This window comes from Carassius gibelio, chromosome B19 (assembly GCF_023724105.1).
Source record: "Carassius gibelio isolate Cgi1373 ecotype wild population from Czech Republic chromosome B19, carGib1.2-hapl.c, whole genome shotgun sequence".
NCBI lineage: Eukaryota > Metazoa > Chordata > Actinopteri > Cypriniformes > Cyprinidae > Carassius > Carassius gibelio.
In genome coordinates, this window is record NC_068414.1 from 22,405,881 (window position 1) to 22,432,685 (window position 26,805).

The 26,805-nt window shown below is 37.1% G+C and overlaps 1 protein-coding gene across 1 annotated transcript; it reads left to right on the plus strand.

The window, feature by feature from the left end:
- The first annotated feature begins 60 nt into the window (after positions 1-60).
- On the plus strand, positions 61-24,870 carry LOC127979617 (cytoplasmic dynein 1 intermediate chain 1). The gene is given in 10 exon segments (XM_052585197.1): positions 61-75; positions 1,887-1,922; positions 1,924-1,987; positions 2,632-2,673; positions 2,676-2,718; positions 4,871-4,960; positions 6,041-6,129; positions 7,396-7,398; positions 23,115-23,152; positions 24,820-24,870. Coding segments are annotated over 10 exon segments (471 nt in total).
- Positions 24,871-26,805: the final 1,935 nt, after the last annotated feature.

A 26,805-nucleotide genomic window follows, 5' to 3' on the forward strand; every position in this document is an offset into this window, starting at 1 on the left:
CATCAGAAATGCACTACGCTATCTACGTTCTATGCATCTATATCGCGCTGCTATTGACGCATGCGCACAGCTGATGTAGAGCAAAGGTCTTTGGGAGTGGGGCTGAGGCTATGTTTTTGAAGTCGTCTTTAGTGGTGTATTGTACAGCGTGTGCCACATCCTCTAAATGACTGAGGAGACAAATCACTTGTCATAACCTCAGTTCCTTTAATGCGACAATATACTGAGAAAACCTTTTTTTTTTTTTTTTTTTTTTTTTTTTAAGGATGAAAAATTATTAAATGCAAATGTATTATTCATGTAGGCCTATTTAGTTTCAGGGTTATCAATACTAATGGGAAAAAAATATCCATGTGTATAGAGTATACAATCATATAAAGTTTAAAATATGTGATACTAAGATTACAAAAACAGAGGCTTTACAAAAAATCATATTACACTCACAAACTGTTTTTCATCACCCCTGTTAATCTAGTGATTTCTATTTTAAAATCAGTGGAATAATTATATTTATTTATGTATTTTACAATAATCATTTACTGTTCATTTAGGCACATCTTGGCTGGTCAGGCTAAAAGACCTGCAGCCCAGTTTAAACCAGAAAACAATCTTTAGGCTTGTGGTTTCTACATATTTTCTGCAGTATTCTGAATGACAAAAGGCTAAACTGCCTTGCTCTTTTGGACTATATTGCTCCATCTAGTGGATAACAATTCAAACGATCCTAATGTTTACATGTGTACGTCAATGCAAAAAATAACAAACAAACAAATAAATTAATAAATTCCGCTAGGTGGCACTGCTGTAGTGGATTAATTTACCGTATTTCTACATTATAACAGCATTTTAGAAAGGGAGAGCTGGGAGCTTTTATTTATCTCTAGGTAGCAAGGTCTGTGAGAATCTTGCCACCACTGAAAAAATGTAGGCCACTAATGTTACATTTGGCCAACAGCTTTGATGAATTTCGAAATCATTTTAAATAATGGTTTATGTTATAACTCTCTGTAATCAAATTGGAGTTTGTCATGAAAAAAAACGGAATTATGATATTGACAGTCCACTTAATGTAGCAAATTCCTCATGAATACTATCTCCGGACCTTGAACCTGTCCACATCATAAATGTGATGTTTGCATGATAATTTGCAATCATAATATATGTTTTTATTTATTGATTTGTGTTTTTTATTTATTGATTTATTTTTCAGTAAGCATTAATAAAGCTTTCCCCACAGTCTGATATTGTTTTGCTTTTATGACCACTCGATTTCATCACATTTATTGTTTTTTTATCATATAATAAACACTAGGATTTACAGTTTTGAGAAGCATTATTCTTAGATCATATAGATACAGTCATATGCCAAACCCTTAAGATGGCATATTAAGACAGAGACTACGAATGCAGCTGTGGCATGCAGTAGGCAGAGTTTGGTTGCTCTTTAAAGCTAAGCAGGCCAGAGCCTAGCCAGTTCACTTGATGGGAGACCATTTGTGAAAATATATCTGGCTGCTGCTGCTAGGTTTAGTCCAGCCCGCAGGACGTGATCATCCCTAGCTTGAATGGGTGCAAAAGTCTGAGTGTAATGACGCAGATTTAAGACTGTGAAAAGGAGCATCCTGCAGATGAGGCATTAAACTGGCCTCCTGACATTCTGTTGTCATGAATTCCCCAAATCAATTACGAATTTGACTTGTTTTCTTTTTGAAGCTGGTAGCACAGTCTGATGGCTGGTAGGCCGTTGTGAAAAACTAGCTTGCTGCTAGAGCTAGTTTTAGTCCAGCAAGCAGTGGGTGCTCATTCCCTGACTTGTATGGGTGCAAAAGTTTTAGTACAAGGAATCGGACTTCAGAATGTAAAAGGAACCAACCTTTTGATAACAGAAAGTAGAAACTGCTCCTGAGGATTCAGATTTGGACTGACGAGCGCAGGGAGAACGAGGCCCTCCTCCAGAGCATTGGAATCTCACCCAAACCTCCATTAGGTACAGTAGACAGACCACTGGACCGCACTGAAATATCCATCTGCACTCAACAATGCCTGCCTCCATAACACTTCTGAACATTGCATTTTTTCCTTTGCCAAGATCAGGCAATATTCTGGGTTCTCTTCATGTCTCTGAATGGGACTTCATCCAACCTCTATTTAGACGGGCTTTTCCAGGTTTTTTTTTTTTTTTTTTTTTTTGGATTCTGCATTTTATTATTTTTTCTATACTGTACAGTATATTGTTGCGTTGTAATTGCTAATGTAATTTCTAAGGTTTATCCAACATTATAGATCTTTTCAACTGCCCTGCAAATCACACATATTGCTAGACTTTAACAAAACACTAATTAATACAAACATGAGCAAATTAAGAAACTTACTATCTCACCACTGTGCAGGTATTGTGACAGTTATGTAATCCTTTCTTTGCTACTATTGCCATCTAGCGGAGAGCTATGTACATTACAACGATGGGCTCTATACTTACAACTTTTATAACTGCTTTTCAAATGGAATCTAATTTTGCATGATATAAATTAGTACAGTATAAATATAACTTTGTTTATAAAGTAGCTGTTTAAAATGTGTTAAAAAATTAAACAACATATTATATCTGACTGTCTTTTTGTCGTTTCATAGTCCCAACACCAATGTCCCCATCAAAATCAATGAGCACACCCAGCTAGACAGCCAAGACTCAGTTGATAGAGCAGCTGCTGGCAGGTATTTTAACAATATATCTATCTATATATATATATACATACACAATTTTATAATGTTGTAGAATACTTTTTTTATTTTAAAAAGTACATCATTATTTTATAATAATTCTGAGTATTTGGAAACATTAAATAAAAATTTTAATGTCAGTTCAGAAATGAAATATTGTGTTCTAATTTTTGTTTTTCAAAGACTAAAAGTGTTTCTATGTTAAGGGTTAGTTCACCCAAAAATGAAGATTCTGACATTCATTTCTCACCCTCATGTCGTTCCAAACCCGTAAGACTTTTGTTCATTGCCAAAACACAAATTAAAATATTTTGGATGAAATCCAGGAGCTCTCAAGAGAAATAGCCTATTTCTAAGATGAGATGATCGAGTTTTAACATAACGCATCAAAAATATCCAAAATGAGTGTATCAGTGCCTGTAGCAGTGAGGGTTGTTAACAGGCTCATTTTTCTTTCTCTGAAATATAGACAGATAGCTGCAGTCATGTGGAAAGGGGAAGGCTGATGCGACTGCTGCTTTGGCCTGTAATTAAGTCTGCATAATGCAGTCGTGCAGCACGTTTGACACATGATGTGCGCGTTTGCCCCTGTCAACGCTCCCTGCAGGGGGCTAGGCTCACAGCCACTGGACTGAAGTGATATTTCCAAGACATATTAATGACTTCATCTTTAGCTATGCACTACCGTTGCCTCATGGTAACATGACAGTCTCATAGGATTCTATGAGCTGTTTTACCCCAAGGTCAGTTGTAACAGTGTCCCGCTCTAAGTGTCTTCATTTATAACTCTCGTCCTCTCCCAGGCTAGGGGTCAGTGGCATTAGTAGGCACAAAACAGACACAAACAATGAAAGGTATGTAACCGCACAAAACCCTAATCCAGAATCCCAAGCATCCCCTTTAAAGGGAACATGTATGCTCTGCTATTAAAGCCGCGCACATCTCATGGGCAGAGGAAGAAAGCAGAGCAGTTTAGGTTGCTCCCTCCGGTGTGACTGCCTGATGCCTGCTGTTACCTTGAGCCTTGACTTCAACAATTCCTCTTGCATGGTTAAATTGGAGCCATTTGCGACGACGTGAATGACAATACGTTTTTTTTAAATGTCATCACTGGTAAAACAGAGTGTCAGTTTGACAAGCTACCGCTCTGGCTGTGTAAGTCTGGTGAAAAAAAATAATAATAGGCATGTTTGTGACTTGTACTGAAGGTTGAGGAAAAAAGTTTACAAAGTCAACACCATTTTGACTTGTTTCTATAGGATAAAATATGCACATCACAGCAGAGCTTTGCCTACAGATATATATAGTCACAGAATATCTATGTGTTGTATTCTGGCCATTAATCAAAACATGCTAAAGACATACTTACTGTATGTCTGTCTTAATGTACATTATCTCACTCTATGTGACATACTGTTTACATGTCTGTTTATCTTTCTAATCAGCTTAATAGTTGAGCTCATCAAAGATGACTGGTTTTGTGTGTCCTTAACAAAATTTACTTTTTAATTAATTTGAGCGAAGAGCATTTTATTCTTAGAGTTATGGACTGAAAAGTCTATGAAGGACAATCTATAGCGTCATGAACTTATAAATGATGGGCAAGGTTACAAGATGTGTTTGGCAATGATACCGACATTGCTAATAATATGCAAAGCAATGTTATCCTGGGTTTTAGCAATGTGCAGTACCACATCCAGAAACCATGGTAATACTATGTAACTTTTTGTAAGGGTTTAGTCAGTTTATTTATTTTCATAACTCTGTTCACATTTTTCATACTGTATATCCATCCCGCAATTTAATATTATAACCTAAGAAAGATATGGTGACTTGTCATATTACCCATGCGATTCTCACATAGTTTCATTATAATACATCTTCTACAGTAACATACAGTACATACATGCCATCCTTTAAAAAAGATGTGTAAACATGAGCAACCTTAGCATTGTTTCAAACTGCATCCCCATGTGTGCAGATTTGATTGGTGTTTGACTGTTCTCCTGGTTTCCATAAGGCACGTGGCTTGATGGTGTGTGTGCTATGATATTTATGTTTGTGTGTATGATGGTGTTGCTTCTGCTGAGGTTAATCTTGCATGTTCTCTTCCTCCTGTCCCCTGCGTGACACTGCCTGCTGCCCCCTCCAGGACCTTGCAGTGGGACACTGACCCCTCTGTTCTTCAGCTTCAGGCTGACTCTGAGCTCGGGTATCTCCTCCTCTCTTTCTTTCCTTCTTTCTTTCTTTCATTTTACTCAGATCTGCCGAACTTTTAAATGCATACACATACACATTATACAAATTTTTTTTTAGCAGATATGTACATGCATTTCTTTGGACACCTTGGCTACTTTCAGTACTGGGATGTGTGAATTCATTCTTAAATTCTTGAATTTGAATTGAGTAAATAGAATGCAAAATTTTTCAGCAAATGTTGTCAAGACTAGTAGATGAAACGATAGATGGATGGCTAGATGGATGGATAAAAAGCTAATATTGTGAAATATTTCAATACTTACACTAAAAACACTAATATTATAAAATATTATTACAATATTTATAATAAAAACACTAATATAGCAAACAAATATTACAATTTAATATGAATAGAAAGTTTAAAAGATCCATATCAATTTTTCCTACTGTATATTGTGAGCATAACATTTTTTATGTATGACTAAATGCCTAGAAGTTATCAGTTATAAACAAGAAGATTTATTAAAAAAATAAAAAAATAATTGTAGAAAAATAAAATAGGAATTATTATTATAATATTGCTGATTTTGTCTCGTTGATTGTATTCTAGGTTTCCTTCTAATTTACTTCTTCTTTTCTTTTTTTTTCACCGGTAATCAACATTTATATATTTGTGAGTTTGTGTGTGGTATTTCACTTCCTTTGTACTGTAGTGTATCAATGTGTATGCAACTTTCCCTTTGTTCTTTTCATTTCTCTTTCTGGCTCGCTCCCTCTATCTCATTCCCCTTTCCTTTTAAGTCTGTCAGGTTCAAGTGTTTTCAGCTGGTCACTCTCCAGCTGTGTGCCCAGGGCTGTATGTGACAGTGATTGATGCACCATGCCATGTACTGAGAACGCTTTAAACATTAGTTCTAGCAGTCAACTGAGGGTCATCCAAACTTACAATATGTTCATGGGCCTGAATAATGAGCCCTTTAACATATTAGATGTAACGTCGTATTTACACCATGATGCTGTCAATTTGCTATTGCTGGATGTATTTTAATGCGCATGCATGTGTGCACGTGTGCTAGGTTGCAGGACACTCATAAGCTGTTATTTTTCTTTCCCTAGATGTCAAACGCACAGATTGGGATTTCCTGCACAGAGAAGTGGTGTCCTACTGTAAAGAGACTGAGACACAGCTAGCAGCTCATTTATCTGAAGGTAGATGCTTACGGTAATATTCAGTATTATGTACAGAATATGTATGTAATATAATATAGAGTGGTTAAACTACATTTAAAGGGATAGTTCACCCAAAAATGTAAATTTTTGTAGCTTCATAACATTACGGTTGAACCACTGATGTCACATGGACTATTTTAATTATGTCCTTACTTCTTTTCTGGGCCTTCAGTGTGTCAGTTGCATCGCTGCATATCTTAATTTGTGTTCTGACGATGAACAAAGGTCTTATAGGTTTGGAATGGGATGAGGGTGAGTAATTAATGACCGAATTTTCATATAACTTGTAAGCTAAACTTGTGATAATATCCCATGAGCTAAAATTAAGCTTGTGATAAAGTAGCTACACTGGCAACTACAAACAAAAATCACTACATTGAAACTATTTATTAAGGAAGCAGAGTCTATATGTAAATTACTGGTAGAGAAAGTGTTGATTTATTCCAGTATTGCAAACAAGATCTGTTTAATAATTTGCACTAAGTGAAACCATTAAAAATAGAAACATTTGTATTACTGAGTCCACCAAATGATAAACAGCAGCATTAAAGAAAATCCCATTAAAAAGATGACTCAGATGAATCTGTGAATCATTTTTGAATAAATAAATTTATATGAATCTTCCAGTGAATCGATTCACTGAAAGGAATCAGTTTAGGAGTGCCTGTGTGATTCAAGTTTGTTCATCTGTAAAGCTTCATGTACAATATAATGTGACTTACTTAAAAAAAAAAAAAACACTTCGTCATGCTACATCACTGCTCATTTGGAACTAGATTGTTATTGGAAAAACTGTTATTTTGGAAAGAGCAGAGCTATTGTCACGCTGATGAAAAATGTAGTAAGTAGCATTGCTTCCAGTTAGTTATTCGCCAACTCTGAACTATAACCACATGAACTGTAGAGAGAAAAATAATGCTATTAATCAATTTAGGTTTTCCGGCCAACTACGATGTGAGGTCATAAGCTATGCTTAATTCAATTAAAAACAAATTGAATTAAAATATATTTTCCTGGTGTTTTATACTGTAGGCTAGTAGTTGCCTGTTGTGCGAAGTGATATTTATATAGCGCAAAAACAGACATTTAATTACACATGTGCATGTATTCACCTTGTCAACCACTGTTAAGATCTACAATAACTTATTTATGTAGTCTTATCTGTATTCAATCAAAATAGGCAATTTGGGATTTCATGGTAAAACAGTTTAGGGCAAGCTCTGAAATTGAAACGGGCTGCTACAGTAGGTGAAGAGCTTTGATTTTCATCGCTGTCAGGTGGGCTGTCATTCTGACCGTCTGGTTCCGTTGAAGAGCTCCAAACCTGTGCAGATTAAGATTCATTTGTCCAGCCGCTGCCTCCATTTCCTGAGAGGGGAGCTGGGGGGACGGCTTTTTGAAAAGAGATGCCTGCCCATCAGTGGCTCTGCTTGAAATGGCAGAACAGTAACGGCATTGAGGCAGGCTTTAAGTGGATGCAGACGGGTAATTCAAGATGGCTTCTATCATCAGAACATCACTTGGAGTTGTGCCTGTATTTCTGTGGAGGGCTACCAGTTTACATCTGCCATTCTGTTGAGATTATTGGGTTCATTATCAATTCAGGTGTGCATGACCTTTCAAAAGATTGAATGTTGTAGATGAATCCTTTGAAGACCAATTTCTTAATCCATCTACATTTAAATAGTAATATCCTGGAATAGTTCACACAAATAAGTTCTGTCATCGTTTATTCACACTTAAGTTGTTCCAGACCTGGCTCTCTTTTTTCACGAACACAAAAGAAGATTTTGATAATATTTGAACAATGTTGGTAACCAAAGAGTTTCAGTTACCATTTATTTTACTTGTGTGGGCCAAAAAAAAAAACAACAAATTTTTTTTTTTGAAAGAATGTTCATTTTTAAGTGAATTGTGTGAAGTCATGAATTTTTGTTCTGCTTATTATATTTTTTTACTAGCCCTGCAAGCATTTTGACAATATAAATAATAATAATAACTATATATACTGTGTGTGTGTGTGCGTGCGTGTGTGTATATATATATATATATATATATATATATACGTGTATCATATTTTAGACACATATTTAAATCAATGCATTAACATTTTTATTTTACATTTACTTTAGCCACACACAAAAAAGAAAAAGAGAAAAGAAAAACATACAACAAATAATTTATTAGACATTTAATTTGCAGTAGTAACCAGTAGAAATTATAAAGCTACAAATAAAAATTCAGAAAGTTATGCATTTAAATAAATATAATCTAAATAAAAGATACTGTATGTTGTAAAAAAAAATGTTTACTGTAAATACCATGGTAATGTTATTCAAAACAACAATATTCAAAACATCCCGGAAACTCATGTTTAAGCTTGGAAGTTCAAAAAACAAAAAGATATAGTGAAATAGCATCATCGGCCTTTCTTTTTGTTGAAATTCAAAAGAGTCCAACTCCTTTAACTGGTTAAATGGTAAATCTGTACTTCATGTAGCACGATACAGTATTAATAAAACTCCTCGAGCTGATTGATTTATGAAATGTGAAAGTGCTTAATCAAAGCCACTTCTGCTTGTTTGTAAAAGAATAATGTCAGGATATTTCTCCTTATTAGTTTAAGTGTGGTTCCTACCACAAAGACGTCTTGGCTTCTCCATTTGTTAACTCGACACAGCAGTCAGCGCTGAGCCACCCTCTTCCACAAGTGTACTCTAATGTACTCCATTGGCGTTCAATCATATATCTGAAGCCAATCATATTTAAAGTGTCATATTTCAATTACATTTTTAAATTTATAGCCTTGTTAAAACAAAGCTCACATAGAGCTGGGCTAATTTGAGTGCATCCCCCAGACTCGGGAGCCAGGCCTGGTATAAAATGCAGATGGTTTGAAAAGCACCCTAAACATCTCCATATGGATGGGACCCCCTAACAAGCAGCTTTTGGTATATTTGCATAACATCGCTGGTAGTTGTGATGCGAAGCACAGCTTTTGCTCTTTGGTTCCCTCTGATTTGGGTTTTAAACCTGCAAGCGGTGCACTAAAAACGAGTGTTTTGTGAAATGCATTCTTTACCTCCCCGCTCTTGTTCCCCTCCATCTCATCTTCTTCTTTCCATCTGCATTTCACACCAGAATCCCTCTATCGTCTCATGGCTCCTTGATCCCCACGCTGGCAACAGCTGCTCGCCATGTGATTGGAGACTTCCTGTCATTATAACTGATGTGTTTTTATTCTTTCCTCTTCCTTGAAGCCTGATCAGAATTAAAATTGCTGGTGGAATTTCCTGTCAAGGCAGGTCATTTATTCAGCAAGTGCAACCGCTGACAAGCCTTTGATTGGCCGTTGCCCTTAGCAATCGCACTCTGTACAGTTTATTTGTTTTTTTCCTCTCAGCCTGCAGATGCAGCTTGGGCCCACAGCTGTCTGTAGGTACAGGTTGTCTGTCCAGGGGAGACCCTGCCCCTGCGAGACCTCTCACATGAGAAAGAGAGGAAGTTTTAATAGGCCTTTCCACCACCTGCTACAGCTTGCCTTCTGTGTTTGTTCAGGCCGGTGCCGAGGTTTCGTCCATTGATTGGTGAAACTAAACAGATGCCTTTTTTCCTTTTTTTTCTTTTTTCCTCTGTGACCCTCTCTCTCTCTCTCTTTCTCTCAGTTGGGGGATGCAAGAACCGCCCAGGTGTCTGCCCCCCTGAGACTGCGAAGGCCAGCAGTGCCTGCAGAGACTCTTGTACTAGCTACAGCCAACATGTAGTTTGATGAAGGTCAAATTAACCTGAGTATAAAATAAAAAATAAAATGTGCATGGTTAAATGTTTCATAAAATGGTAACACTTTACAGTATGGTTTCTTTTATTAGCATTAGTTTACATAAACTAACAGTTAACAATACTTAAACAGGATTTATTAATCTTAATGTTAATCAAAAAAAAAGAAAAAAAAATGTAATCAGGGTTTCCCATGGGTCCTTTTTTTATTTTTAATTTTTTTATTTAAGGCCATAAAAATTCTTAAATTGTACAAGAAAGTCTTGATTTCAAGAGGTCTTAAATTTAGGGAAGGAAAGATCATAATAGAGATATGTCTTAATGTGACAATTAAACTTCAAAAGGTTGTAATTTCATTAAATGAACATGAGCACTGCAGCGGCTGCAGTTTCAAAGTCAGGTGCTGCACTGCTGTGTTTAGCCATTATACCGGAAAACTGTTTGTTTTCTGCTGTTTCTGAAAGCGCCACCTGCTGGCAGAGAATGAATGTGCATTTTCCTGTGGTTTTTGTTCAGACCATTGCAAAAATGAACCCATGTTTTTACACTGCAAACACAGAGCTGTAAATGTGAACTAGTGGATCGATAAGACGATAATGCATTATAAAAATCTAAACAGTAAAATATAGTTATGTTATTTAATTAATGTGATAATTTTATTAAAACAATCATTTAAATTAATATAACAATTAATACTTTTTGACCAATCCATTTTCTTAAAAAATGTATTAAAGGCTGAAATGTGAAGTGTTTTTGTCTTACACTGCTCATATTATATTCATTTTATTTGTGCAGGTCTTCAAAAGGGTCTTAAAAAGTCTTAAATTGGAGCTTAAAAGTCCTACGGAAACCGTCAATACATTTTAAAGTTCTATATCTGTAAATAATAGAATTGTTAATAAACAAATGAGACCTTATTGTGAAGTTTTTACAGAATTATTTCCCTATTCCTTTTGTAGAAAGTGGTAGTTCATCTCATTTGTCCATACTTCAGAAAGTAAACTTTAAAGTTATAGGTAACACTTTAGTATAAGGACCATTTCTGACTATTAACTAGTTGCTTATTAGCATGGCTATTATTAACATATTGGCTGTTTACAAGCACTTATAAAGCACATATTCTGCATGATCATATTCTATTTCCATAATCCAGCAAATTAAAGTTAAAATGACTGAGGCAAAAGTCATGGTTACTGGTTTGATAATAGCGAGAAGTGTACCTTAAAATAAAGCGACCAAATTAACCAAATATTTGAATGTGCATAGTTTAGGGTCAGTAGTCTTTTTTATGATATAAATATCTTATGCTCACCAGGGCTGCATTTATTTGATGATAAATACAGTAATATTAGTGAAATATTATTAAAATATAAGTATGTGTTTTATATATTTAGAATTTTTCTGTTTTCTATTCTATTGTGTTGTCTATTTTATTACTTTTTTTATATTTTAACATGTAATTTGTTCCCGTTATGGGAAAGCTGGATTTTCAGCAGCAATTTCTCCAGTCTTCAATGTCACTTGATCTTTCAGAAATCATTCTAATATTCAAAACATTTATCATTATTGTATTATACATACATGCAGTACCTTATTATTATATTATTACTATGTTGACAGGTGTGCTGCTTAATATTTTTGTGTAAACCGTAATAGTTATTTTTATTTTATTTTATTTTTTTCAGGATTTTTTGATTAATATAATAGTCAAAAGAACAGCATTTATATGAAAGCGAATCTTTTGTAAAAACGCTTTTAGCAAAATACTTTTTATAAATGTTTGTATTGTCACTTTTGATCCGTTTATCTCACACATGAGATAAACTGATAATTTTTGACCCCAAATTTGAGAAGACATGAGAAATATTCAAGATTCTATGCTACATCTATCGCTACTCAGGCAAATTTAAGAGACTAATCATGCAGATTCCATTGTACACAAGGTCAGAAGGTCTTGTTTTCACTAAAGTGCATGGTTTTGCTTTGGCTAATATCTGATGCCTTTGGCTTAACACACTCAGTCGAAGAGTTCCTTAATGGATCCAAAAAGTACTTGGCAATGTGCATTCTGTTCATCAGCTGGTTGTGATGTTTACTTGACCCCAATTTAGCCCTCGATGCAGGTTTAGTCACGTGCAGATTCAGCCCTCCTGTTTCCAGCAGTATCAGATCCCATGATAGATATGCTTTCAGAAAGATTTCCGCTGGTGGTCTGGGAGAAGTTGGCAGAAATGAAGGCCAAACCTCTTAGCCAGTGGTTCTTTTGTGGTATAAAAGCCTTCCAGATCTCACCATCAGAGGCAAAAGACCTTAAAATGACATTATTGTGAAGCAACAGCTCTGGATGCTTGTAGCATGTTGTCATGACTCAGTGATACTGGTCAGTCAGGGGTCGTGACCCATCTGAACTTTCAACCCTGCTGAGAAGCCTGTTCCCTCCAGTCGTAGTTTGTCTCACATCAATCTAAATGTGTGTGACTCTGTTTAGGATTATTTAATTTAATGAACTGTTGGCTTCCGTCTCAGCTTTGCTCTAATGAATATGGGTAGTGTGATATGTGTCCAGGTTCTTGTCTGTTGGTTGGTCGGAGATCTATCTCTGCTAAGTGTACATTGTTCTTCACTCAATCAAATTACCCGCCAATCACTGAGCGCCATATTCAAGGCTCCAGTGGGCTCTTGGCGACATAATTTGTATGAAAGAACAGGCTTGTAATTCCTAAAGACTGCTGGGAGTGGATAACATTGCAAAGGCATGGCTCATTCACTGGACAGTGCTTTAGTGGGTCTGGGAATCGGCTTCCCAGTTATAGACTTTCCTGTGGCCCTTCCATTGTTGGCATAATGTTCTAGGCTGTGCATTTTTAGAGAAAGTGACCCCTGAAAATGTGGTATACTTGAGTCGAGCGGTAGTGGTTAAATGTTAATCTGTAAAAACAGTTTGTAAAAGAACACATTAGATTTTGTGTCGCTTTGTTTTGAGTAGAAAACAGTTGTTCATCCAAAGGGTTAGTTCACCTAAAAATGAAAATTCTGTCATTGTTCGCTTATTCTTAATCCTAAGGGCTCCAAATTTCCAATAAAATAAAATAAAAAGACATCATCTTGTTAGTGTGTTCACCAGTGTTTCCTACAACAACAAAAACACTATGAGCCACGACGTCCATTTTGCGCACCAATGACTGTTATGAATCATTTCTTTTTAACTGGTCTTTTCTCATTTATTTATTTAGTTATTTTTTCTTAAAAAATGAAAACAGTCTCACAAGGCTCCCCTATTGAACTACGAGTGATTTTTTTTTTTGTAATGTGTGGTGCAAAGTAAAGTTTCTCTATATTACATGACAATACGGAATTAAAGATACATAATCAATAGGTTTATATGTAATAAATAATGGTATAATGATAATAATAATAATAATAAAAAGAATAATTGTATTTAAAAATAATTACTTGTAAAAAACATTTAAGAATTTTTAGTTCTTTTTTATTCAGTGCATTTTTAATGCTTTTAGATCAGGTCTTATGAATAAAAAAAAAATAATAATTCTGAGTGAGCAAGTGAACCTATCAATGAAGTGTGGTCCAGATCAGCAGAGCTTGGTTCTTCGGGTAAGCCATAATACTTAAACAGCTTTAGCAGGCTCTACCGGTTCTTACCATTAGCCGATAAGAATAGTTTCAACACTGCAGTTCAAAAAGTCCAAGTATTTCAGCTGCGCAAAGACCCTTGTGCAAGATAGTGAGACCCAAGGCTGGTTCAAATCCATAGAACTTTATTGCAACCGTTACAATACTGAATTTTGTACATTTCTTTACTGCATTTGGTCACCCCTGTCCTGGAAATCATCTCAAGGAAGTTGAAGAGTTCAGAAGGTCATGGAAATGATGTGGTATTTTGCTTCTCACAATCTCCCTCTTTTCTTTATTTAACGTGTGCACGCACATTTGTGTGTGTGAGTGCGCATTAGGCTTCTTTTGCTGGAATTTTTCAGGGCCATTAACTCTGGGGGTCTCCATTGGGAAGTGGTGATTCTCTTTTTTTACAGTCACTTTTTTGGTAAATTTGTGGTGGTCCTGTAATGGTTCCTAATTGCAGTTCTAACAAACTGCTAATCTGAAAGACATTACAGAGACTTTGCAGAGACCACCGTAACCAAGCGGTTGAAAACAACAGTGAATGTCAATTGATCCCAGCCAAACATATTGACTCAATTAATTAATTGAGTTTTTGGGTCAGTGTTTGAGCGCTGAATATCTCAAAATAATCATAATGTTTGGTGACACAGCTATGATTATTAACCGTCAGGCTAATTGACATTATAATGTTTTGTTTTGGTAATTCTCAAGAGCGTTACAAGTTATATTTGCTGTGAATGCTGCTTGAAGGGGGCCTTCTTAAACCATTTAAAATATTTTGTTTCTGGCACATGCATTTAATATCACCTTCACGAACAGTTTTGCCTTGTTGAGTGTGTTGCAGTTGGCGTCTCATAAACAGCAGTTTTCCGAGGGTCTCGTGATGATTGTGGTCAAGGCTTTTGCCCATAGCTTTGCCATTCGGCTCCAGCTCGCCCTCAGTCTGGGTTGAGCAGGGCGTATGGGTCACATATGGAAACGCTTCATGATGCCGTGTTGTTTTAGCTCTTTTATACATGAGAAAAGCCGAGGGTGTCAGTCTTCACAAAACTAAAGGTTAGCCAAAATTAAATCTCATACAACAGTGGTTGTTATTCCCTCCATCTCTGTCCCAGGGAGAGTCATGTCGCATTTAGATACTGTTACATTTACTCTCTCTTGATCTGCAATGTCAAAATTAATTGGTGGCATTAGAGGGAATGTCTGTCTTTTCTCCCTTTGCTCTGTGCTGAAATGCTCAGTCTTTGAATTCATTGCCATCATCTGACTCTGGTTTCAAGACCAAAAAGGCCTGAATCCCCAATGGCTTGGATCGAGGCCGGATGCCAGTCAAAAAAAAAAAAAAAATCAAAAATAAGAATCTGATATCAGACAATACAATGTCTTTCACAGTAGGTGGACCATGCCAATCTGGACCCAGATGATTACAATTTTCCTCTCTTACCGCCACATAATAAGATACATGAAACCACCTCAGCCAAAAAATCGGCCCCTGTCCAAGGAGCCACTATAATAATATTTGCCATCTGATGTGCGTTGAACATCAGATGGGATACGGTTTCATTCCTCTGAACGGTTAAAAATGTTCCATGTAGCACACAAAAGTTGAAAGTCCCATATTCCCCAGCAACTTCTAAGATCATGGTAAAATCAGGTGAGGTTGTGTAGAGGTCTGGGTGGTCGTAGGATTGCTGCTACAGAGGGTTTCTATTAAATATTTAAGTTCTGCATGTGTATGTATATATGTGTGTGTGTGTGTGTGTGTGTGTGTGTGTGTGTGTGTGTATGTGTACTACTCATATATGTGTTTGTGGGCGTCTCTCTCTCTCTCTCTCTCTCTCTCTCTCTCTCTCTCTATATATATATATATATATATATATATATATATATATATATATACTACACTTATTATTATTTTATACTACGGATATACTGAAACAATTTTCAATTTTCAAGACATTATAAGGATTTTAGCTATAGCAAGTTTAAATATATATAAAATACTAAGAGTATTTATTAGAAAACAATATAATATTTATCGTTTTAAGTTATAAATGAAAAGCAGCAATCATTTGTGTGCTGACTGAAGGAGTTGTTTTGGTTGAGCTCTACACGGGACTTTAGGGGGCACTCTTAGCACACCAACATCATAGAAACTGCAGAAACCTTCAGACTTCAGCTGCAGTGCAAAGCCATGAATCGTGTCCTTTAAAAAATTCCATGATATAACTTATGAAATCATTTAATTCCGTGCAATTTCTCATGTATTGTAAACTCATGGAATAGTGTTTTTTACTGCTGAATGATAGCAATTGGTTTATTTTATCATCAAGTTCTAGTGATACATTTTTATTTATTTTTCTATTCTGAATAAAAACATGACTTCTTTGAGACTAATTTCGCTGAGCACTTAAATAACTCTTGAAATCACAGAATTTTAGCCAATATGGCATCTTTGTTTTTGTGACTTGCTGAAAAGTGAGTTTAGCTCATTGCCTGGGTTGAGTTGCTCATTTTGACAGGCTAGGGTTTGGAAAGTTTGAAGTCATGAGGTTTAATCATGCTCTGTGGCCAGTCTGTGCATGGCGTGGCATGATGACTCCCTTAAAGATGTGGTTCTGGGAGCAGGCCAGCTTCACTGGCACCACATTTGCGGGCCAGAGACCCGTTGCATAATGTGGGTTCATTACCAGACCAGAGTCTTGGTAGGTCAGAAATATAGGATCTGGAACAGTAGACGCTCAGTGAAAGGAGGAACTAATCATTTTCATTAGAGTTTGTGATTAAGGTCAGTCTGAGTCTGAGATGCTGTAAGGAATTCACTTCACTTCACTTATAGGATTTTTATACAAACTAAAAGTTTTTGAGAGGTAATAGAGCAATTTTATATGCAGCATTGTTTCACAATGACTTTGGCTTGTAGGGTTTACAAGCCAAAATGCAGCTTATTACTGAATAAAATAAATGTTTTGTTAAAGAATTTCAGGCAATCAGCTTTAACCAAACTAGTTTGTTTAGTTTGGTCGGATGGTTAATGCAAACCTGCACTTTCTTTCTTATTGTTTGAATTAGTGGTTTATGGTTAAAAATGTTTTTTTGTTTTTTTTTAACAATAAGCTAAGTATCATGTTATGTTCTGTTCTAGTAATCAGAAGGAATTTCCTAGTTAATAGCAAATTACTACTTCTCGTTTTGCATCCTAACACAGTGAAATAACTGATGTACAACAGTACTGTATGTATTTTAATGTTGTTTTACTATCAAAAAACTCCCAAAAAAACAAGTAAAATGTAAATAATTTCAGTAGAAATAATGTTTTTTTTTTTAATTCCTTAGAGTGATTTTATCCAATAAAATATAGAAAGTAGAATAAGTCTAAGTACAATCTAAAATATGTATAGTAGTATGTACAATATTTTCCTTTAAATACTGAACCAAATGCAGTTTACTACAGCCAGACTAGCTAGTTTAATCTTGAACCTTGACTGTGTCAGTCTAAAACAGTATTTAGTTTCTTTCTTATTGCTTGAATTAGTGGTTTGAAATGTCTTTTTATACAATGAGTAATATTTCTTTCTCTATATATTGTATAAATGTCTGGCTATTTTGTACAATGAACTATATAATTATAAACACATTATTTTTGCATTGAGATAATGTTAAATGTACTCTCTTTTGATCTGTGATCTCAAAAAGGGAGATTGCAATTAGATACAAAAAGGACCTAACCTTGCTTTTAAATGGCATTTTATTTAATGGTAATAAATAATCATATCATTAGATAGACACAATTAAATGAAGTTATAGTGGGAATTATAACACAACAGTGTAATACGATCTCTGAAACTGTAAGAAATGTAAGGAGGTGGTAACTTCCCCAAAACATTATTTTAAATATTCAGTCCAATCTGACAAGACTTGAAAATCTCAAATCTAAAACATTTCCTGTGCACGTTAGCAGCGCTTTAGAGAAGATATCTGTTCAAAGTGTGCACTTTCTTTATCTCTCCCGACTCTGAACATTTCCAGACCCCAGAGTGCTGTCGCAGTCTCTGAGGGGAAGGCAGGTCTGTGCTGCGTGGCCTTGGGCTAGAAGATAGCGGTACACTAAAAAGCACTTCATGATCAATCTCAGCCGTCTGTCATGATGATGTCATAATGATGACAAATGAGAATGATGAGGATAGCCAACAAAAGGCCGAGCCCAAATGTGTAGTTGCTTTTCCAGTAAAGAGTCAAAGCGTTATTTGTCACAACAGCAAACTTTGAAGAGCCTCAGAACGGGCTTCAGAAGAGGAGAAGAAAGATAAGGGCTGCTATGATTTATGTGTATGGTTTGATGAGCTGCATTCAGTGCATTTTAGAGTTGTCTTTACCATTTGTCATCAAGCTATTGAGTCATTCATCTATTTTTCTCTGATGTTTGAGTCATTATTACAAGATTCGATTCAAAATGATTATTGTTATTTTTTTTGCACAGCACATGTACAGAACCAATGAAATACAGTTAGCAACTTGCAGTGCACATAACTTAGTGTAAATGAGGTACAAATGATAGTATAGTGTGAGGGGGAAACGTGTGTTATAGTAGAGAATTTTCAGAATTGTAAAAATGCTATGCAATGTTCATAGAAGCAAAAAAAAAAAAAAAAAAAATATATATATATATATATATATATATATATATATATATGTATAAGTGTACACAGAGAGAGAGAGATGTAAATAAATAATTTAATATTTTAACTTTTTAATAAACACACACACACATACTGTATACATATTTTTTTTTAAATGAAACCTTTTACATTTTATACATAAGTAATATTTATTTAGACTCTAAATAATTCAATTTCTTCTCTCTCTCTCTGAATTGTAGCTGCCGGGGTGGAAATGGCATTGCTGGTTTGTCGCCCATTGGTAGTTATAAAATGCAAACACTGTCTCCGCAGACATGGGTTTTGACACAGCTGCAGGAGGCCGTGAAGAGTGTCAGCTCAAGGACCTGACTCCACTCTGGCCTGTGCTCTGTGTGTTTGATGAGCGAGTAGCCAGGAGTACAAGTACTCTCTCCACAGCTTTTTCCCATCTGATTTCACAAGACAGACTGACACTCTCTGTGTGTGTCTGAGTGAGAGAGACGGGAAAAGGAAAGAGAAGAGCTTTTGTTGGCTGTATGGGTCACAGTTTGCAGACTGCAGCGTGTGCGGAATCTATCATCATGGCTTTGTACAGTTTCATGTTAATTATTTTCCTTTTGCTATTTTAATATTTACGTGTTAAATTTTCTACGTTTGCCTTCATGTTAATGCACCTCAAATCACATTTTATCAGTTTTGTGTTCTGCTGAAGAATTGATCCCATGGCTTTTGCTGGGCATAGTTAGTTACTAAAGCTGAAGTGTGTCATTTTGTGAAGATTATAATATTTTCTTCTGACTGGCTTAATATGGTATGCAGAGACAGCAAGCCACTTAGGTTGATTTAGATTAGGCGACTTGAATCCAACTAGTTTTATTTCTGTTTCCCACTTTATTTCTATTGGTCGAAAAATCCAGAAAACGTGTTTTTGGAAAATAAGATGCAAAATAAAACAAATGTAAGCCTGTCTGCTAGTTTTAGGTGGTCTCCTGCTGTTTAGATGGGGGTTGGACCTGACAAGTGCAAATTGTCAGGCTTAGAGATCAGATAGACCATCTTAAACCCTGTAAGACCAGCTAATTCACGTGAAGTACTTTTTTCAGCAGGTTTATGCAAGGTAATAGTACACCTATTAAAGGGACTCATTTGTGTCATATTCCGTCTGTCCTGACTGAGGTCCATTAGTGTGTAAGGACGTGACTTGAAGGAAGTGTTTCTGGCTGATGTGCCGTTCAGGAGTGCATCAGATAGACAGTGTTTGTGTCATGCTTACAGTAGTTTGTCGTGCCAGTTCCACATTACAGGCCTCTTTCATGTTCCCGTTGCCGCCTCCTCAGTGCTCTGCCTCTGTTGTGGTCTGTAGTCTGCTTGACACCCAACTTCTGAAGCCTAATTTGGGTATGTCTGTTTGTACTTCTTCTTAAAAAAGGAGGACACATGTATGAATGTAGGCCTGAAAGTGTGTCTTACTCTTATATTCTTGCATGTCAGTGTGTCAATAAGGTTGGGAGGTAGGGGTGTCCTCCCTGACGTGTCTCATGCCCCATATGGAAATACCCTCGGCCCTTCAGTTCAGTTTCTCTCTGTGTTTCAGAGGCCCTGAGGAAAACAAACATCCTCCACCCCCTTACTGACTGAAAAAATCCCCACTTGTCAGATGAGGGGATTTTTTTTTGATTGTCTAATCAGCTCCATGTCCCAATCCAGAGGCCTGGAGCAGTGCAGCTTGGTCCAATAAAATGCTGGATGAAAGAATGGGTCGCATCCTCCTTCCATTTAATCGATGGCAGCTTATCTCACTTTTGGCACTTTTTTTTTCTCAAAAGCATTTCTCTTCAAGTCTAGGACAGAAGTTCTCAACCAGGGGGCCAGGGCTCATTAGGGGGCCTCAGCAAACTTCCAAGGGGGCCTCAGGATTACTTAAAATGATATGTTATTATTAATATTTTATTCATAAATTAATGAATATAACAAATTCAGTTCAGTTATAGTTCGTATAGTACAGTTATAGCTTGCTTAATATAGTATTTAGGGGGCCTTGAAGTCAAAAAAGTTTAGAACTGCTGGGTCTAGAAAGATTACTGATCTCAAGTAAACTAGTTAAAGATGCTTTAACATCATGAAAACTGTATGAAAGTGTGAGCCTGACAAGTGCACCGTAATTCTCCTTCAGCACTGATGTTTCCATGACCATATCCATCTGTGAACCATTTGCGTCTGGTATATCGCGTGCAGCGTCTTTAGAGCGGGAAGTGCTAAGATCCTCCTTACCACGTTCAGAGGCATTGGCTCTCTCACCCTCCATAACAAATCAAATGCTTCCACCGCTACTCTAATATGTGATAACCAGAACTAATCTTTCACATACCCTGCACCCAGCCATTGCACAAATAGCTATTTCTGTTGCCTAATTAAGCAGTTAATTAGTTTGGGTGTCTTGAGTCTTACACCCTGAGAAAGGCTTGTGGTTTTAAGGATGGAAGTGGCATTCTGATAGAGTGCTGCTGCTGTGTTGGTCATTACGACTAGCAGCAGTGGATTTGAATTGCTCGAGCAGCTGGAGGGAACCGAGAAGAGATCGAAGGCAGGTAAAATGGGGGTGGGGGGTGTCATTACCTTCCAGGGCAGGTCCTCAGTTTCATCAACTTGGCGAGCGGGTGGATGGTTCATAATGTTCCTTCCCACCGAGTGAACCTGTATTAAGCACCAGGGTAGAGTGTGCTAAAGCTGTCTCGTTTATCCATCCCTTCTTCGCTTTCAAGCCTTCTAACCGATCCCTTGTTGCCATGTTGATTGCTGTCACCTCATGGGAAGCGCAAATAAACATTCTGACTGGGATAAGAAAGTCAGATACATTAAAAATGGATTTAAGGGCATAGTTTAATTTACAAATATTCTTTAAAGTTCCCTCACTGAATTTTGGCCCTTATTGTTGATGTTTTTTCTTGGCGATCACGAAAACTTGGTTTGCCCAAAAAGCCACAGGGTTTTGCAGATATATTAGAAACCTCTTGAACATTGTTTGCAAACCTTATGACCTTTCATCCCCTGTCTGTATGGTCAACGCGGCTTCGTGCGAATTACTTTCTTCTAGACCTGGTCATATCAGGTCACATCCTCCTCCAGACTTGGACATCCCGATCCAAAACCTTCTGACATAGTCTGTCTAGCATGTGGGTCTTCTGGTATGCAAGAGGTGTCCCGTTCTTTGCCTGTGCTATTTTGTGTCAGGCCCCAGAGAAAAAGGAACAAATTGAAAATGAATGGCAGGGCTCTTTCTTCCTCTCTGGGCAAAAACAGATGAGAGAGAAAGAGAAACAAGGCCAGAGAAGTGCATGGTGGTGTGGTCAGCCTGGCTGCCTGTCTGGGTCTAAGGACTCCTCTATTCCCCGCTGGTCTCTGGCTCAGAAGCTCAGTCGTATTCAGCAGCTAAACCACACTTGGTCTGGGCCAGACTCGACTCACATCAGTGATCCACATTCAACCTCTGGGGAATCAATTGTCTCAGTGCTTATGCTCAAATGCCATGAAGTCATTAACTCACAGTGTGCACATACTGTATTAACACAAAGCTTTCAATTATCATTCTATGCACATTTGATTCAAACCAAAATAGTATTTGTGTTTTAAGAGTGAGTAAATGTACTTTGTTTGCCTAGTGGACATCATATTCAGTTTTATGCAAATAAAAAGAAGGGAAGTACACTTTTGTCCGTTTCAGAAACCACCTCTACTTTAAGCTCTGCCTTAAAAACATTCTTAACAAATTAGTAACTGTTGTCATTCGTCATTTTCTCGCAGAAAGTATTTATTTCCAAAAAAAAAAAAAAAAAAAAAAGATTTTGATTGGTACCCTGTTATTGCTAAGTGGCTTTCACAATGGAAAAATAAAAATGCAATTTTTCAACCCTGTTGGATAAACATAAATATAGGAAAAAAACATTATTGTTTAAGATTAAACCCCAATAAAAGGGGCAAATCTGTCATAAGACTGCATAATTCACAACAATGTAAGAGACTGCATTCTTGCAAAGTTAAAATCATTGTTAAGCATGCCTCCAGGCCCTTGTTTCCTCCTTAACTGGTGTGAACACAAATACACTGGTGTTAAGAGAGTCAGCCGCAACACGTCTGGCATGATGGGATCACTTCCTTCTGTAGACTGGGCACCCACTGTCAGCTCGACCCCGGATAATTAACCTCTGCCACTGGGGTTCAACAAGAAAACAATCCCACAGAGCTCTGTGTGTATGCTAGCGTGACTGTGTGTGCCCCGTCTACAGGTGCCTGTGAGGGTGTTAAGCGTTATCCTTCTCGCCATCTGCAGGCTTGGGGCAGGGTAATGGAGAAGGCTAGGAACACATGCCCAGTGCTTCGGCCGGCATAGCAGGTGGCTGAAAGTGGGTCGCGCGAGGCTGGGTCTTTGACTGGGGTGACTAGGTTAATTAAGGGGTGAGTCTTCAGGGCCTGGGGGGCCCCAGGGCAGACGGTTGGGGGTGTTTTATGGATGGGTTGATCGAGTGCAGAAAGAGGCCATGCCACTCACCCGCTCCGCTTCCTGTGGGGTATCTGTGCCTCTCTTCATGAGCAGACCTCTGGATTCATAAAGTCACACAAACGCATGCACACGTGTAGCGCATATGTTCTTTGGGACCTGAAGAAGTGTTTTTTAACTGAGTGTGTTGTTGCTCTAAAGCTCACGGTTGTGAAAATGCAGCTGTGTAAATCGACACTGAACCGAAAAAGAACAACAGGCCGTGTTGATCCAAAACAAGGCACTGAGTTGAGCGTGTCTGATTAGTAAAGAGTCCGATTGTGAAATGAGTCTGGATGTCAGGTACAGTAGATGAAATAAATGAAGTTGCCACAAAACAGAAACTGAACGTGACCTTCTGTGTGTCCTTTCAGAAGATGAAGAGAAGGATGAAGATATCACAGAAACGAAAGTATTTTATGCTCTAATTCTGTGGCACGCTAGAGCTACTGTATATATTGTATTGTTTAAAAATATACTATATTAAGTCTTTATTTATTTTTTATAGTGTTAACATTTGTCTTTTGTATTTAAAAGGATTGTTATTAAATAAGAAAATAAAAAAAATATGTAAATCTATGACATATCCCAATTTAGATAGCAAACGTGTGTGTGAAGGTGTTCCAAAGGTTGTGCTCTGTTAAAAAAAGCATATCTCTACATCAACTGCCTCCACCTGGCTCAAATTTAGTACATTTGACTTCTGTATGTTGGATGTTACGCGGAACAACATCTGCTTCGTTCAGACTCAACGAGAGAGACGTCTCTTTACAGTAAAGCCTGACGTTGAGGTGCATGTTCTGCACACATGTTCCATAAGTACTAATAGAAACCATAACAGATCTGTGAATAAATTACCCACACTGACTAAAATGGCATTCAATGAGGCTGTTCCACAAGAGCAATCCCTTCTGTTTTTGCATAGCTGGGATATGATTGTCACCTTCTTTTGATGTTTCAAAGGGAAATGCATCCCGTTAGTGGTTAATAAGCCAGGGGTGGAGTGACATGACATTGAGGGGTTTATTAACATGACATACAGCACCTTTAATAATTTGCTGTGTGATTTACAGCTTGTGCTGTTATACAAGTAATGTGACCGCCAGTGAAATAATGTGTCTTTCTTACAATTACAGTACAGTCAGCAATGCAAACATTTCTTCTACTGTACAAATTAAATTTTTCCTACCTGTGCTGCTTTAGTAGTTTGTGTTTGGGCCTCGCACACATCAAAATTCCCAAAGTCACCAAACAGGATCAACAGAGCATTGAGTGGCTACTCGCGTGTGACCCTTGCAGCCGTATCAGATGGCATTCTCGCGGCCAGGGGCTGGGCTTATCGGGCCGCGGCATTCTGGGTCAGGCCTGATCGAACTTTAATGTCACTAGACCCCAGCAAGTGGACTTCAAAGCGAGCGGAGAGTGCATTCTTTGTGCAAGTGTACAGGGTAAATAACTAGAGAGAGGCCGGACAGAGGCAGACTGTGAAAGCACACGAGGGCTTTGACTCCACGCTGACTTTGATCAGGCTTTTGTCTTCCTTATGAGTCATCAGAAAAGGAACGCAAATCAAGTGGGCTCAGATCAAAGGCACAGCCTCTAATAGTCTGGGAGAAAATGGAGAAATGCAATAACATCAAAACGGAGGAGAAAAACTGGGCGTGTTGTCATTATGGAGAGACGAACTAAAAGCGGTGTGTGTGTGTTCGCTAATGTATTTGCTTATTCATTTATTGTTTGTTTGTCATTTTTACGGCCATATTTCCTTTCTAATTGGCTTGACTACCTTTAAGGCTTATTGGGAGTCAGGAAAAAGAATGCGGGTGAGTTTGTTTAGGTTCAGTTTGTAAAGTTACTGTTCATCGTTATGCCGTACATCCCTGATTTTGTCTGTGGTTAAATCCGTTTGTTAGTGTTATTGTATGTAAGTGGTAGGTATAAACATATAGCCCATCTTAGCGGCAGAGACATGCTTTTTTGTGTTTGTGTATTAAAACGTATGGTCTGTTCTGTGTTTATTTACTCGGAAGCTGTGTCTACATCTTTATTTTGTTGTGTTTTGTCTTGTGTGTGTATCAGGCCACCCGCGGGAGTTCCTCATCTTCTTCGACAGCAGTGGACGAGACCTAGAGGATAAAGAGGGGTGAGAAAGTGATGTGTAACAGATGATTTCTAGGTTATATATGAAATATTTTATCTATTTATTATTTGATATTATTAATAGTTAACCCAAACATAAGCCGTTCGTTGACTTCTATAGTATTTCTTTCCCCTAGTGTGGAAGTCAATGGAGGGCCAACAATTGTTTGGTTCTTCAAAATTCTTTAAAATAACTTAATTTGTGTTCAACATATGAAAGAAACTTAAATATTTGGAATGACATGAGGGTGAGTAAATGATGACAAAATTTTCATTTTTCGGTGAACTATTCCTTTAAGTATTACTTTTAACAACGGTCATAAATTATAAATAGTTAATTACAAATGGTTATATTATTGCAAATTTGATTGTTGTGAAATTAAATTTATGTCAAAGTGGACCACAATGACATCCATGGGAATTAATTTACATGAAATAAAACCCAAACCACAAACTGTAGTTACAAAATATAAACTGCTTAAATCATCTGGATATAATTAGCGTAGTATGTAATATTTACATTATATCATTTTCAAGCAATGAATGTATAGGTTGCTCCAGTTTTTTATGCTCTGTCATAAAAGCCTGTCAAAATGATCACAAAAAAAATGTATAGAGTATTTTAACAAATATTTTGCAGAATCCAGTGATGTAAATATATCAAAAATAGGAAGGGTCAGCGTTAGTCTGTAGTATTTATATTTAAGCTGATAAAAAACAATAGAATACTAAAGTATGCACTTAAAGGGTTAGTTCACCCAAAAATAAAAAGATTAGCCCATAAATTACTCACCCTCAATTCATGCTAAGTGTATGTGACTTTCTTTCTTCAGACGAATCCAGTTGGAGTTTAAAAATAGTCTTTGATCTTTCGAGCTGTTTAATGGCACTCAGCGGGTGTTGCAGTGCATCAGTCCAAAAGAAGTTAACTAAAAAGCACCCATCCTTAATAAAAAGTGTCTCACACGGCTCTGGGGGGTGAACAGAGTCCTCCTATAGCGAATCAATGCATTTTGTAAGAAAAATATCCATGTTAAAAATGTAATAATCACTTTAATCTAGCTTGTGCCGACTAAAGCAGTTCCGGGCAGATGACGTATGAGGTCAGCGTTGCACATGCGATGGTGAGTCTCATTTTCTTTCATTTAGCAAAGTGAAACCAGTCTCCTCTTTGCTTATAATCGAAATACTCAACATTCTTGTTTAAAAGTCCTTGTTTTGTACTTCTAATTAGTGACAGACCTCTGTTTTGTTTTGATCTCTCTGCTGTGCTTCCGCGTTCATTACTTCTGAGCGGTGCATGCGCAAAGCCGACATCATTCGTCATCTGCCCAGAGCTGCTTTCAAATACAAATTTTGGTGCAAGCTCAATTAAAATGATTAATTCATTTTAAATATGGTTATTTGTCTTACAAAAACGCATTGATTCACTACAAGAGGACTTTGTTCATCCAACCCCCCGGAGCTGTGTGAGACATATTTAATTAAGGATGCACTTTTAATTTCACTTTTTTGGAATGAACTCCAACACCCACTGAGTGGCATGAAACAGCTTGAAAGATCATAGACAATTTTTTATTTAATTCCAACTGGATTCGTCTGAAAGAAGAAATCATCTATCCATTATCTGCTTTAATTTTCTGTTGTATATGGTAAAGTGTGTATTAAAAGTCCAGAGCCAATGTTAATAAGCTCCAGTCTCTCTCTTAATCGTCTGTTCTCTGATGAGCACTGGTCAAAGCATCGAGTCATCACCTGTCTGGACAGGTCCCCTCAGGTAGCCTGACCTCCCTCTCTGACCTCCTGTATGTGTCAGCACCTGTTCATTTAAAAGGGAGAATCTTCCCATTCTTTGTGTCTGAGTCAGCTTTATCATTCTCTCCTCTGTTCTCTCTCTCATCTTTCTCCTGCCTTTACTCTTTTCAA